This window comes from Stomoxys calcitrans, chromosome 4 (assembly GCF_963082655.1).
Source record: "Stomoxys calcitrans chromosome 4, idStoCalc2.1, whole genome shotgun sequence".
Lineage (NCBI taxonomy): Eukaryota > Metazoa > Arthropoda > Insecta > Diptera > Muscidae > Stomoxys > Stomoxys calcitrans.
In genome coordinates, this window is record NC_081555.1 from 103,282,286 (window position 1) to 103,298,014 (window position 15,729).

Sequence of the window (15,729 nt, forward strand, 5' to 3'; positions counted from 1 at the left end):
GCTTTAGAAAAAAAGTGTAAAAAAAGTATATTTGATTAAAGTTCATTCTAAGTTTGACGACAATTTTTCTATCGAAAAATGAGTCTGACGACAATTCTTCTATCGAAAAATGTGTCTGACGACAATTTTTCTATCGAAAGCTGTGTCTGACGACAATTTTTCTATCGTAAACTGTGTCGACGACAATTTTTCTATCGAAAACTGTGTCTGACGACAATTTTTCTATCGAAAAATGTGTCTGACGACAATTTTTCTATCGAAAAATGTGTCTGACGACAATTTTTCTATCGAAAAATGTGTCTGACGACAATTTTTCTATCGAAAAATGTGTCTGACGACAATTTTTCTATCGAAAAATGTGTCTGACGACAATTTTTCTATCGAAAAATGTGTCTGACGACAATTTTTCTATCGAAAAATGTGTCTGACGACAATTTTTCTATCGAAAAATGTGTCTGACGACAATTTTTCTATCGAAAAATGTGTCTGACGACAATTTTTCTATCGAAAAATGTGTCTGACGACAATTTTTCTATCGAAAAATGTATCGGACGACAATTTTTCTATCGAAAAATGTATCGGACGACAATTTTTCTATCGAAAAATGTATCGGACGACAATTTTTCTATCGAAAAATGTATCGGACGACAATTTTTCTATCGAAAAATGTATCGGACGACAATTTTTCTATCGAAAAATGTATCGGACGACAATTTTTCTATCGAAAAATGTATCGGACGACAATTTTTCTATCGAAAAATGTATCGGACGACAATTTTTCTATCGAAAAATGTGTCTGACGACAATTTTTCTATCGAAAAATGTGTCTGACGACAATTTTTTTATCGAAAAATGTGTCTGACGATAATTTTTTTATTGAAAAATTGTCGTCAGACATATTTTTGGTACTTTACAGAAGTATGGTTCATATGACAGGGCAGTCTGCAGCAGTCTGTAGGTAATAAAGCAACCCACAATCAGTTTAAGTCCATTGTGATACCACTGTAAGCGATAGACAAGCCCAGAAACTCGGTAAGTAAAACTTAGCTGTACTCGGATTCAACTTGTTTACCAGAGCTCTACCAATAGTAACTAAAAGTAGCAAATTTTGTTTGGTAGCTTATGTCCTGTACTGTCATTGCATTTCAGACCGAAGTCTTTATGAACCATATTGCATTTCTTCAGATTTTATTTACGATTTAGACCATAAAATTATTACGTGCAATACAAATGTCGTTATTTGCGCTTCTCAATATATGAAGCAACAAACAGACGCACTATCCCAAGTCGCCCAAACTCACATGTAGGAAAGGGCAAAAATTGGGCAAATACGATTCTTTGAAGCCCTACACCACATAAGATATGATAGCCAAGTCGTCGAAATTAAAATTTGAAAAATAGATCTTCGACTCAAGTATATTGTGGGAGTCATAGCGGAAATCGTCGTCTTAAAGAGCCCTGTTTACAACTTACCCTAGTTGGAATGGTTGGTTTTGTCTCTAGACCAAAGAAAGAATGCAGGTGCCAAATTTGAACATGATCGGATGCAAATAAGCAGTTATTCTGAGTCCTTCCGCATATTAATTAATGCGTCTTTGTCTCCTCCTTTTGGGTGTAACAAGCAAATGCACCAAGTTATAATACCCGGCACCACACAGTAGAGAATAAAAATTTAGCTCTAACCAAACAAACACACACACACACACATAAACATACCGAGAGACAACCGCATAGAAAATCGAAACAAAACCAAAACGAAGTCTTGGTTTTTATTTGTGTATGCATGTGGTTTTAATATCATTTTGGGCTCTACCAATACACATATACCCATATGTGTGTTTATACATATTTATATACAACAACAACAACAATTGCATAACTGGTACACACAGCCCTGCATAGCAAGCAAGCAAGCCACAGACATGGCCATTCCCATTTGGACCACCAACACCCCCACGAGGTCAATTGAGTCCCATGACTACGACCGCTGAGTGAACATATTTACCGTTACCGTCTCTCCTTCCATCCAAATGAGATGTATTTGCTTCTTATTCTATGCTGTGATATTAAAGCCCCCATATGGAGTTCGACAAACATCAACATAGAGCCGTAGACAGCAATAGAGAGAAATGAAACTGGTCCAGCATCAATAGCAGCTGCACCAGCACTAACACGCACCACTACCACTACACCAGCATCAGCACCAACTAAACCACAATGTTTATAATTTAATAAAATTTTTAGAATGAAAATACCACATGAAAAACGTAGAAAGAAAACTGAAACACCATGATGAAATATAGTCTAAACAGACAGATGTGTGTAACATACAGGTGGTAATGGTGGAATGCGAAATGGCGAAATCATTCGACAATAATTTGATTTTCAACAACAAGGCTTTATGTGCATAGCTCGAACGCCTTGTGCATAGCAAGGGTATCTCATACATCCTTTATTTTGATATTGTAATCACATTTTGGTGTGAAGGTGGCGATCCTCGTATGCTCCTGGACATGAGCAAGCTTGTCCCGGTCCAATAGGACTGATCACCGCGGGAAAAGGGTAGCTATTCGTTTCAGCCTAATCTGTTAAAAATTGCGCTCCGATCTAGACCGATCTGAGCCGAATTTCAGCGAAATCGGATGATAAATATGACTTTAATGGGCCTAAGATCTTATATCGTCTGATCGGTCTATATGGGGGTTATATGAAGATGTAGTCCGATATAGCCCCATCTTCGAACTCAACCTGCCTATGGACAGAAAAGGAATCATGAAATTTGGCACAAGGAAGCCTTTTTGGGTCTCGAGATTACTCATGAATTTTATCGAAATCGGTTCAGATTTAGATTAAGATATAACTCCGACACATACGTATCGCAAACGCATTCTCAATCTTCTCACAACTTTGCAAAATGCTTTGTTCTGCGACTTTCATGAAACGTGCCATTTTTGGCCGAAATCGGTTCAAATTAGGATATAGCTCCCGTATATATGTTCGTCGGATTTGAACTGCTATTGATATATTTTCGTTATTTATTAACCGATTCTGACGAAACTTTGTACGTTAGGTTAGGTTGAAAAGAGGGTGCAGACTATGCCACTATGGACATACACCAAAGCCAGTAATCGGCTTGTTGTGCGCTCTAAAAACTAGAAAGTAACCTCTAAAAAGAAAATTTTAAGTTAGGAATGCTACTTACGAAATCCTTAATTGTTTTCAATACCACTCCCCTAAGTTGGTTCATGTCTGGTATTGTGTCTCCACCTAAGTGCCGGTATCTGTTAGACGCTAAAGCCGGGCAGTGACAAAGGAAATGCTCCAACGTCTCATCATCTTCCCCGCAAGCCCTACACACGCTATCACTTGCCACACCGATTTTACATAAGTGAGCTCGTAGTCCTATGTGTCCCGTTATGATACCAATAGCTATACTGACCTCCTTCTTGCTGCCTTTCAGTAATAGCCTCGTCTTCTCACGATCTGGATCCCCCCATTGGATTTTCGCCGTCCTACCGACCGTTTCGCTGTTCCACAATGTTGGATGCGCATTCGTCGCCCACTCAATTCGGACTGCGTCGACCCGAAAGGCTTCAGGTTAACCAATTTTTTTGACGGCAGTCCTCTGGCCTTCACCGCCAAATCGTCTGCCCTTTCATTTCCCCGTACTCTGATATGGCCCGGCACCCAAACGATGCGGATTTTGCCATACTCAAAGAAGGCGTTAATCTCCTTTTTACACGTGACCTTACCCTTCTGGTTGTTATTGCCCTTATGGCAATTTTACTGTCGGTAAAGATGTTCACACTCGACGTCCTCGCGTTAGCACCACACCACTTCACGCATTCCGTGATCGCCCGGATCTCCGCCTATAGGACCGTATTATGGTCAGACAGTCTAAAACAGCTCTCAGTCCCTGGGTTCTCAATGTAAACCCCCAGGCCCACTCTGTCCTCTAGCTTTGATCCATCTGTGTAACATGATCTTCCAGATGGCAATACTAGGGTTTCGTCAATCCAAGACTGTGCCGATGGCAGCAGTGCCTCGCACTCGACGTCAAGGTTCATCTCAGGTATCCAATCGGAATCCTCTTCCCTTCCTTCCAGGTTTCCTCTCGGCGCCTCGATTATACCGCGATGGTATGAGCTGCTCCCATCCTCAATCCATTGTCCCATCGCCTGAAGTCTCATAGACGCAATGGCTATCTCACACTTAATCTGTATGTCAATGGGTCGGATATCTAGAATAGTCTCCAGTGCCCTAGTGGGCATTGTACTCATCGCTCCGCCTATGCCAAGACAACATGTTCTCTGAACCTGTTGTATGGTCCTTATTTTGCACATTTTCTCCATAGCACTCCACCAAACTACTGAGGCGTAAGTAAGTATTGGTCTAATCACGCTCCTATAGAGCCAGTGAACTGTCCTCGGATTCAGGCAGCATTTCGAGCCTACAACCCATCTTCACAGTGCCCAACATCTGTGAGCCTTCCCGGTACGCTCCTGAATGTGACACTTCCTATTCAGTTTCCTGTCCAAGATAGCACCTTAGTATTTGACCTTGTCAGATATCGAAATCGTCTTATTGAGGAAACTTGGTGCATTAAATTGGTCCACCTTCGTCTTCCTTGTGAACAGGCATATTTCAGTCTTCTCTGGGTTAACATTGAGACCTCTGGGTCTGGCCCAGTCATATCCCATATGCAAGACCTTCGGCCCTTCTGCATAACTCGTTTGGATCCTTACCCCTTAGAAGTATTATAACATAGTCTGCGTAACAGTCGGGTTCAAATCCCTTCTCAGTCAGCATCTGTAATAGGTCATTTATGGTGGTCACCCATAGGAGTGGCTATAAAATGCCCCCCTGTGACGTTCTCTATGCCACTCTCTCCCAGAATTGGTCAATCGTAAAGGTGTCATATTCCACCAGGACAACGCTAGACCGCACACATCTTTGGTCACTCGCCAAAAACTGAGTGAGCTTGGCTGGGAACTTTTGATGCATCCACCATATAGCCCTGACCTTGCACCATCAGACTACCATTTATTTCGATCTTTGCAGAACTGCTTAAATGGTAAAACTTTCGGCAATGATGAGGCTATAAAATCACACTTGGTTCAGTTTTTTGCAGATAAAGGCCAGAAGTTCTATGAGCGTGGAATACTAAATTTTTCAGGAAGATGGCAAAAGGTTATCGAACAAAATGGCAATTATATATTTGATTAAAGTTCATTTTAAGCTTTATTAAAAATGCATTTACTTTCTTTTAAAAAATCCGCAATTACTTTTTGGGCAACCCAATTTTTCCTTCCACTTCTCATCTCATTTCATTTCGATTGTATTGTTCTCTGCTTGACCATAGAGCGTTTTTTGCTGCTGCCATGGGACACACAATTTATCCTTCTGTTCCTTAGCATATGGTTTATCCAGTTTCTAAGGACCTGGTACTGGTCTAAGGATTGGATCAGTGTGTCGGTCCGCCCATTGTTAAAAGCCCCCCTCGATGTCAGTGCATACAGCCAGTGTGTACGTTTTTGCATCGAAGGATTCTTCTATTTTATCCACAATCTATTGCAGGGCAGTCTCTACCGACCTTCCCTTGACATAGGCATGCTGTTTGTATTTGAGCAGTTCGCTGGATGTCATACTCTTTATCATGGTGTCCACAATACGTTCCATGGTTTTGAGTAGATAGGATGTAAGGTTTATGGGTCTGTAGGCCTTTGGTGTTGCATAACTTGCCTTGCCGGACTTGGGTATAAACACCACCCTTGCCTCTTGCCAGGTTTTCGGAATATATACAAGTCCTAGGCCCGCTGTGAAAATTTTGGCCTGACGAGGCGCCCGATACTCTGCCTCTTTCTGTAGTAAAGCCGGAAATATTCCGTCATGTCGAGGTGACTTTAATGGTTTGAAGCTCCTCAAGACTGTGGCGATGGCAGCAGTGCCTCGCACTTGACTTCAAGCTTCATCTCACATATCCGATCGGAAATCTCTTCCAGGTTTTCTCTCGTCGCCTCGATTATACCGCGACGGTATGAGCTGCTCCCAACCTTAATCCATTCTCCCATCGCCTTAAGTCTCATAGCCGCAGTGGCTGCCTCACACAGTCCTAGGCACGCTGTTAAAATGTTGGCCTGACGAGGCGCCAGATAGTCTGCCTCTTTTTGTAGTAACGCCGGAAATATTCCATCAAGTCCGGGTGACTTAAATGGTTTGAAGCTCCTCAAGACTGTGGCGATGGCAGCAGTGCCTCGCACTCGACTTTAAGGCTCATCTCACATATCCGATCGGAAATCTCTTCCAGGTTTCCTCTCGTCGCCTCGATTATACCGCGATGGTATGAGCTGCTCCCATCCTTAAACCATTCTTCCATCGCCTTAAGTCTCGTAGCCGCAGTGGCTGCCTCACACAGTCCTGGGCAAGCTTTGAAAATTTTGGCCAGACGAGGCGCCAGATAGTTAGCCTCTTTCTGTAGTAACGCCGGAAATATTCCATCACGTCCAGGTGACTTAAATGGTTTGAAGCTCTTCAAGACTGTGGCGATGGCAGCAGCGCCTCGCACTCGACTTCAAGGCTCATCTCACATATCCGATCGGAAATCTCTTCCAGGTTTTCTCTCGTCGCCTCGATTATACAGCGATGGTATGAGCTGCTCCCATCCATAATCCATGCTCACATCGCCTTAAGTCTCATAGCCGTAGTGGCTGCCTCATACAGTCCTAGGCAAGCTGTGAACATTTTGGCCAGATGAGGCGCCAGATAGTCAGCCTCTTTCTGTAGTAACGCCGGAAATATTCCATAACGTCCAGGTGACTTAAATGGTTTGAAGCTCCTCAAGACTGTGGCGATGACAGCAGTGCCTCGCACTCGACTTTAAGGCTCATCTCACATATCCGATCGGAAATCTCTTCCAGATTTCCTCTCGTCGTCTCGATTATACCATTCTCCCATCGCCTTAAGTCTCATAGCCGCAGTGGCTGCCTCACACAGTCCTAGGCAAGCTGTGAAAATTTTGGACAGACGAGGCGCCAGATAGTCAGCCTCTTTCAGTAGTAATGCTGGTAATATTCCATCACCTGGACCTTAAATCGTTTGAAGCTCCTCAAGGATTCCTTCACCATAAATTCCGTAATTATAAACCTTCGAACAACATCATTATTCCAAGATTACGGCGTCTCCGTGAGTCCCTTCGTATCCTGTGGAAAATAAGTTTTCTTCAAAAGTCTCAACATGTCCTCCATTATCTCTTCTCTCACTCCCATCGTTTTGTATAAACGATGCCCTTTATGACTCCTCTCATTGCTGTTGAGTTTCACAGAAATCGGTTCAGATTTAGATATAGCTTCCATATATGTGTATCACCCGATTTTTTCGTTAAGGACCTTTATTAGTATTGGGTTGCCCAAAAAGTAATTGCGGATTTTTTTAAAAGAAAGTAAATGCATTTTTAATAAAACTTTGAATGAACTTTAATCAAATATACTTTTTTTACACTTTTTTTCTAAAGCAAGCTAAAAGTAACATCTGATAACTGACAGAAGAAAGAATGCAATTACAAAGTCACAAGATGTGAAAAAAATTTGTCAACGCCGACTATAAGAAAAATCCGCAATTACTTTTTGGGCAACGCAATACATTTCTCCTCTATGACTCCTTCAATATATGCGTATTTGCCGCAAAATTAGACATCTCACATTAACGCAAATTTAAATTTCGACGACTTAGCCTGCATGCACAATGTGGTGTAGGGTATCAAAGGTCGGGTTTGCCCCACTCAAGCCTATCCTTACTAGTGCAAGTAGCTTTTTTGTGAAAAAAAAATTTAGCTCTTTGCATGTTTGTTGAATGACTGCCAACTGTTGCCACTAGACACCAGGCACCAAAGAAGTCGAAAAGTATTTAATTTAACAGGAAATTTTATTTAACTCTCTAAGGAAATTTCATACAGTTGCAATATGTTGCCCACTCCCAATGGGCTCCCCCATTGCGTGTTGTACGTGTGTGGGTGTAAGCAGAGCAGAAAATAGCATTTGAACTGAGAGTTGGTATTTGTTTTTTTTTTCTTTTCTGTTTTTTCCCTGCTAATAACAACAAAGGACGTGCTTACTTAACTTCCATGTCCTTGCACAAACACAATTGCGTTTTCGTTTTCCCACATGGTACGAGCGGTAGTGCCAAAGAGGACTTGGGGTGAGGGCAGCATAGTTTCTTCAAAAACACAAAAAAAAAAGCTCTGCATGTGGTGTAAGTGTCTGAAACTGAGTTTTTTCTTTGCTCCAGGATATATGATTTTTGTGTACAATTCTTCCTTCCACTGCTCATCTCATTTCATTTCGATTGTATTGTTCTCTGCTTGACCATAGAGCGTTTTTTTGCTGCTGCCACTATGCTTTACTATATTTTCTTGATTCTCAGTTTATTTTGTGTTGCGTTTTGTTCTCTTTTCCGGCTTACAGATGGGCGAACTAATGACAAAGTCACATATGTCACTACGTGATGATTTCCAAGTATCCTGCATAGAATTGGATGTTCTTGTCGATGCGGCCATTAATTGCTGTGGCGTCCTGGGATCACGTATGACTGGCGGTGGCTTCGGTGGCTGCACTGTGACACTCCTGCAACGCAGTGCCATTGATGATGTTATAACCACAATGCGTGAGGATTTCATCAAGAAATTCAATGAAACGGCTGCAAAAAATATTGAATTTTATATTTGTACACCAAGTCCAGGAGCCCGCAAAGTTCATTTGTAATCAGCTACTACAACACCAAGCTGATAGAAAGAGGGAGAGAGAGTGTGTGAGAGAGAGAGAGAGATGGGGCGATGATGCAATATGCGTGTCCGAGCCTGTGTTGAAGTTGATAGTTTTCGTGTGCCTTGACATACATGTTGGGTGATTCGGATCAATTTTGGCATGGGCAAGGGCACATAAATTGATTTGGACATTGTCGCAAGAACGTGCATGGCCAAAAATAAAAACACAATTTATATTTTTCTATAAAAGTGAAATAAAGCAGATGGTGAATTATGTTCTACATAAAAACGATTTGTTGAACAAATATTTTTTTATCGGTTACACAATAAATGCATTATCAACCTCCCACAAGTCTTGGGTGTTATATTCCTGGACCCCAAAAAAGTCTTTGGATTGATAACTGCAATGGGTAAGTAATTGAATTTTATTGAAAGTGCGTTTTTAATTATGTAAACTATTAACTCTATTAAGGTCGACTTGGTAAACCTCAAATTTTCACTCATGATTTCTATGATTTTTTTTTTTTATGAAGAAAATTTTTTTATGAAATTTCAGAAACCCACTGCGGCTGGAATGGAATAATTTGAATTCCAAGGATAATTATAAACATAGCAATATTAGCGACAGCGACCACCGTAGCGCAGAGGTTAGCATGTCCATCTATGACGCTGATCGCCTGCGTTCGAATCCTGGCAGGAACATCAAAACATTTTTTCAGCGGTGGTTATCCCCTTCAAATGCTGACGCCATTTTTGTGAGGTACTTTGCCATGTAAAAACTTCTCCCCAAAGAGGTGTCGCTCTGCGGCATGCCATTCGGATTCGGCTGTAAACAGGAGGTCCCTTATCAATTGAGTTTAAAATTGAATCGGACAGCACTCATTAATTTGTGAAAAGTTTGCCTCAGTTCCTTAATGCAATGATCATGGGCAAATTTGGATATTCCACAGAACAAGCGAAAAGAAAATGTATGATGAAAATGATTTTCCACATACGACAATCCTTGAATTAACTAAGTACGTGAAGTAAGGATCCATAGAGGGAAAAATATAGCAGAGAAACTACAGGTTACAGATCACCTACATACATTCCTGGCATCTCCGAACGTTTCAGCCTTTGTGACAACGAAAAAGTTCAAGTGGCACTACTCACACACAACACTGTTAACAGTTTTTTCGGTAAGAAGAAGACAAAAATCAAGCAAGAAGACAACTCAAATATAGTGCATCAAATTAAATGCAGTGGCAATAAGTCCAACTTATGCCATAGGGTTTATATTGGAACTTACTTTTATTGGCTATGGCAGCCCATTAGTTCCACTAGCCGAATGTGGAATAGCGTTTCAAGCTCCTCGATCTTCTGCGCTCATTCTAAAATCTCTGACAGCAAGTTTCGAGAGGTCTCCCATCGATCTTTCCATCGGGCTTTTGGTCTTTCCGGTTTGCGTGTACCACCATGTTTGCCTTCAAAAGACTTTTATGCTGGAGTTTCTTCATTCATTCCGACAATAAGACCTAGTCATCGCAGCCGTTGTATTTTGAACTAAGCTATCGTCGTCATACAGCTCGTGCTTCATACGTCGCCTATATTCTCAATTAACGCAAATTAGTCCATATATTTTACGAAGAATCTTTCTCTCAAACAATCCAAGTACTGCTTCATCTGCCTCAGAACCATATAACAACAAGGTATCATTCTCTCAAATAATGCAAGTTATGCCTCATCTGCCTCAGAACCATATAACAACAAGGTATCATTCTCTCAAACAATCCAAGTACTGCCTCATCTGCCTCAGAACCATATAACAACAAGGTATCATTCTCTCAAATAATCCAAGTACTGCCTCATCTGCCTCAGAACCATATAACAACAAGGTATCATTCTCTCAAACAATCCAAGTAATGCCTCATCTGCCTCAGAACCATATAACAACAAGGTAAGTAAGCAAGTGTCTTGCATGGTGTTATCTTCGTCTATCGAGAGGTGGCCTTATTTCCAAACTGCTTACTTAGTCCCAAGTAGCATCTGTTTGCCAGTATTATTCTTCGCTTAATCTCAAAACTGGTGTCATTTGTTTCGGTTACAGAGGTGCCGAGGTAGATTAAGTTGCTGCATATCTCAAGGTTGTCGTTCCCAACTTTCTCCATTTTCTTTATTTGCTAGCTTGTGCAAGTCTTTTTGGGAGTTGTAATTATCCATTTCGTCTTATATCCATTTACTGCCAGACCCATTTTCGCTGAGTCTCTTTCGATTCTTTCAAAGTCTGCAGTAACTATTTGGTTGCCCAAAAAGTAATTGCGGATTTTTCATATAGTCGGCGTTGACAAATTTTTTCACAGCTTGTGACTCTGTAATTGCATTCTTTCTTCTGTCCGTTATCAGCTGTTCCTTTTAGCTTGCTTTAGAAAAAAAGTGTAAAAAAGTATATTTGATTAAAGTTCATTATAAGTTTTATTAAAAATGCATTTACTTTCTTTTAAAAAATCCGCAATTACTTTTTGGGCAACCCAATACTTCCGGTGAAGGATCCATGATATCGATGTCGACGGTATAGGCGAGTAGCATGTGTTTTCTAATGAAAAATGTTTCATATCCATATCCATTTACATTTTCATCTCGTATAAACTTCCCCAGCAGGATATTAAAGAGATCTCCTTGTGTGAAACCTCGTTTGGTATTGAATGGTTCGGAGAGATTCTTTTCTATTCTTACAGAGGAACATGCATCAGCAAATGCCAGCCTGCAGAGTCATACTAATTTTGCAGAGAGACCAAACTCAGACATGGTTTGGTGTCGAAATCGGCTTGTATTGGATGGTAGGTATTGATTTGCCCTTCTCGAGTCTTTTCTGGGACTTGGCGCAGTATGAATATCTGGTCCAGGGTGGATTTACCAGGTCTACAGCAGCATTGATAGGGCCCAATTATCTCACTGACTTTAGGTTTTAATCTTTCCCACAGTACGCTCGAGAGTATCTTGTATGCGATTGGGAGGAGACTTATTCCTCTGTAGCTGGCACTTTCCGTCTTGTCTCCTTTCTTGGGTACGGGACATAGTATGCTGAGGTTCCAATCATCAGCTATGCGTTCTTCCAGACAGATCGCGTGGACAATCTTAGGCATACGCCTTATCAGCGTGTCACCTTCGGTCTTAAATAGTTCAGCGGGTAATCCTTCGGCTCCTGCTGCCTTGTTGTTCTTTAGTCGGGTCACTGCCACTTGGACCATTTCTCCACCATCCATTCCTTCAAAGTCTGCAGTAACTACAATACTTCCGGTGAAGGATCCTTGATATCGATGTCGTCGGCATGTGTTTTCTTATGAGTAGTGTTTCATATCTATTGACATTTGCTTCTTGTATAATCTTTTCCAGCAGGATATTAAAGAGATCTCCTGAAACCTCGTTTTGTATTGAACGGTTCGGAGAGATTCTTTTCTATTCTTACTTAGGAACATGTATCAGCAAATGCCAGCCTGCAGAGTCTTACTAATTTTGCAGAGAGACCAAACTCAGATTAGGTTTGGTGTCGAAATCGGCTTTCTTCCTTCTCGGTTCTTTTCTAGGACTTGGCGCAGTATGAATATCTGGTCCAGGGTAAATTTACCAGGTCTACAGCAGCATTGATAGGGCCCAATTATCTCACTGACTTTAGGTTTTAATCTTTCCCACAGTACGCTCGAGAGTATCTTGTATGCGATTGGGAGGAGACTTATTCCTCTGTAGCTGGCACTTTCCGTCTTGTCTCCTTTCTTGGGTACGGGACATAGTATGCTGAGGTTCCAATCATCAGCTATGCGTTCTTCCAGACAGATCGCGTGGACAATCTTAGGCATACGCCTTATCAGCGTGTCACCTTCGGTCTTAAATAGTTCAGCGGGTAATCCTTCGGCTCCTGCTGCCTTGTTGTTCTTTAGTCGGGTCACTGCCACTTGGACCATTTCTCCACCATCCATTCCTTCAAAGTCTGCAGTAACTACAATACTTCCGGTGAAGGATCCTTGATATCGATGTCGTCGGCATGTGTTTTCTTATGAGTAGTGTTTCATATCTATTGACATTTGCTTCTTGTATAATCTTTTCCAGCAGGATATTAAAGAGATCTCCTGAAACCTCGTTTTGTATTGAACGGTTCGGAGAGATTCTTTTCTATTCTTACTTAGGAACATGTATCAGCAAATGCCAGCCTGCAGAGTCTTACTAATTTTGCAGAGAGACCAAACTCAGATTAGGTTTGGTGTCGAAATCGGCTTTCTTCCTTCTCGGTTCTTTTCTAGGACTTGGCGCAGTATGAATATCTGGTCCAGGGTAAATTTACCAGGTCTACAGCAGCATTGATAGGGCCCAATTATCTCACTGACTTTAGGTTTTAATCTTTCCCACAGTACGCTCGAGGGTATCTTGTATGCGATTGGGAGGAGACTTATTCCTCTGTAGCTGGCACTTTCCGTCTTGTCTCCTTTCTTGGGTACGGGACATGGTATGCTGAGGTTCCAATCATCATCTATGCGTTCTTCCAGACAGATCGCGTGGACAATCTTAGGCATACGCCTTATCAGCGTGTCACCTTCGGTCTTAAATAGTTCAGCGGGTAATCCGTCGGCTCCTGCTGCCTTGTTGTTCTTTAGTTGGGTCACTGCCACTTGGACCATTTCTCCACCATCCATTCCTTCAAAGTCTGCAGTAACTACAATACTTTCAGTGACTGACCTATGATATCGATGTCGTCGGTATTGGCGAGTAGCATGTGTTCTCTTGTGATTAGTGGGCCATATCTATTCACATCTGCATCTCGTATAAACTTCTCTAGCAGGATATTAAAGAGATCTCCTTGTCTGAAACCTCGATTGGTATTGAATGGTTAGGAGAGATTCTTTCCTATTCTTACTGAGGAACGTTTATCAGCAAATGTCAGCCTGTAGAGTTTTATTGATTTTACAGGGATACCAAACTCGGACAAGGCTTGAAATACCTTTAAAGGAAATACCTTTTAAGGTTATCAAAAAGGCTTTGTAGTCAACAAGGAAATGGTATGTATTGAATTGTCCTTCTTGGGTCTTTTCTGAGACTTGGCGCAGTATGAATATCTGGTCCTGCCGCATTTATAGGGCCCAATTATCTCACTGACTTTAGGTTTTAATCTTTCCCACAGTACGCTCGAGAGTATCTTGAATGCGATTAGGAGGAGACTTATTCCTCTGTTGCTGGCACTTTCCGTCTTGTCTCCTTTCTAGGGTACGGGGCATAGTATGCTGAGGTTCCAATCATGAGGTATGCGTTCTTCCAGACAGATCGCGTGGAAAATCTTAGGCATACGCCTTATCAGCGTGTCGCCTTCGGTCTTAAATAGTTCAGCGGGTAATCCGTCGGCTTCTGCTGCCTTTTTGTTCTTTAGTCGGGTCACTGCCAATGAGGTTCCTTCGATCTTAAAGAGTTCAGCGGGTAATCCGTCGAATTCTCCTGCCTTGTTGTTCTTTAGTCGAGTCACTGCTACTTGCACCTCACCTCTGACTAGGAGGTAAACATACTATACCATCATCATTGATTTGTTCTGCGGCATCCTCTTCGTCGCCAACGTCGGACACTAGCAGTTGGGTAAAATGTTATTTCCATATCCTCAGCATGCTATCTATGTCAGTTACCAGATGTCCTCCTTTGTCCCTGCAAGAGGATGTGCCTGCACCAAAGCCATCGGTTTGTTGTTTAATTCTTTGGTAGAATTTTCGGACTTCATTCTGACTCCTGTACATCTCAATTCGCTCACACTCACGTCTTTTCATTTCCTTTTTCTTTCTGCGGAATAGACGTTTCTCCTCTCTCCTTTTCTCTCGATATCTCTCCTTTATCTGGCGCGTTGCTACTGATTGCAGGGTTTCTCAATATGCCGCATTCTTGGCTTCATCTAGCATCTCGACACTCTTGGTCGTACCATGGGTTTCTTGGAGGAGGCTTCCGGTAGGGATGTGGGCAATAGTGCGCCATTATATCATCGGAACAATGAGCTTTTCATCAAGCATTTGGGTCAGTTGAGTGGAGTATTCTGTTGCCATCTGTTGTGTTTGCAGGTTTTCAATGTCGAGCTTCCGTGCAGTGTCAGGATTTACCAGGCCTAAAGCCACATTGATAGGGCCCAGTTGTTGTTGTTGTTGTTGTTGTAGCAGTGTGTTGCACACCGAGGCGGCCCTTGCCGATGAAAGAATCCATCGGGTCAATCCGGTACGTACATCCGGCTGCCATGGGATTGATAGGACCCACTAATCTCTTTGAGTTTAGGTTTTAATCTTTCACACAGTACGTCGGGAGTATCGTGTATGCGATGGAGAGGAGACTTATTCCTCTGTAGTTGGCATATTCCGTCTTGTCTCCTTTCTTGTGTTCGGGACATAGTTATGCTGAGGTTACAATCATTGGGTATGCGTTCTTCGTGCAGAAGAGCTGATGCATACGCCTTATCAGCATGTTATCTCCGGTCTTAAACAGTTAAGTCGGCAACCCATCGGCTCCTGCTGCCTTATAGTTTTTCAGCCGGCTTACTGCTATGTGGACCTCATTCTGAGAAAAGAAAAATGTCTCTTACGCAAGAAGAAAAAGGAAATGGAAAGACGTAGGTGTAAGATATTCAGGAGTCAGGATGAAATCCGAAAATTTTACCAAAAAATTAAACAGAAACAAAGAAACAGATCTGGTAGCTGATACACTTTCCCAGCTGCTGGGAAAGTGTTTTTTCCATATTCTGTGCACACCATCTGTATCAGTTATCAGATCTGTTTCTTTGTTTCTGTTTAATTTTTTGATAAAATTTTCGGATTTCATCCTGACTCCTGAATATCTTACACTAACATCTTTTCATTTCCTTTTTCTTCTTGCGTAAGAGATATTTTTCCTTTCTCCTTCGTTGCGTTGCTACTGACTGTAAGGTTGCCCTGTATGCCGCATTCTTGGCTTCAGTAGCTTTTTGACTCTCCTGCTGGTAC

General features: G+C 41.8%; 1 protein-coding gene across 2 annotated transcripts in view; it reads left to right on the plus strand.

Moving 5' to 3' along the window:
- The window catches only part of LOC106089678 (galactokinase), a 156,564-nt gene extending 147,514 nt beyond the window's left edge, over positions 1-9,050 (plus strand). For both annotated transcript variants that reach the window (XM_059367804.1, XM_059367806.1), the window contains exon 8: positions 8,460-9,050. In XM_059367804.1, coding sequence (XP_059223787.1) covers positions 8,460-8,756 — 297 coding nt within the window. In that variant the 3' untranslated portion in view covers positions 8,757-9,050. The remainder of the gene's footprint in view (positions 1-8,459) is intronic.
- Positions 9,051-15,729: the final 6,679 nt, after the last annotated feature.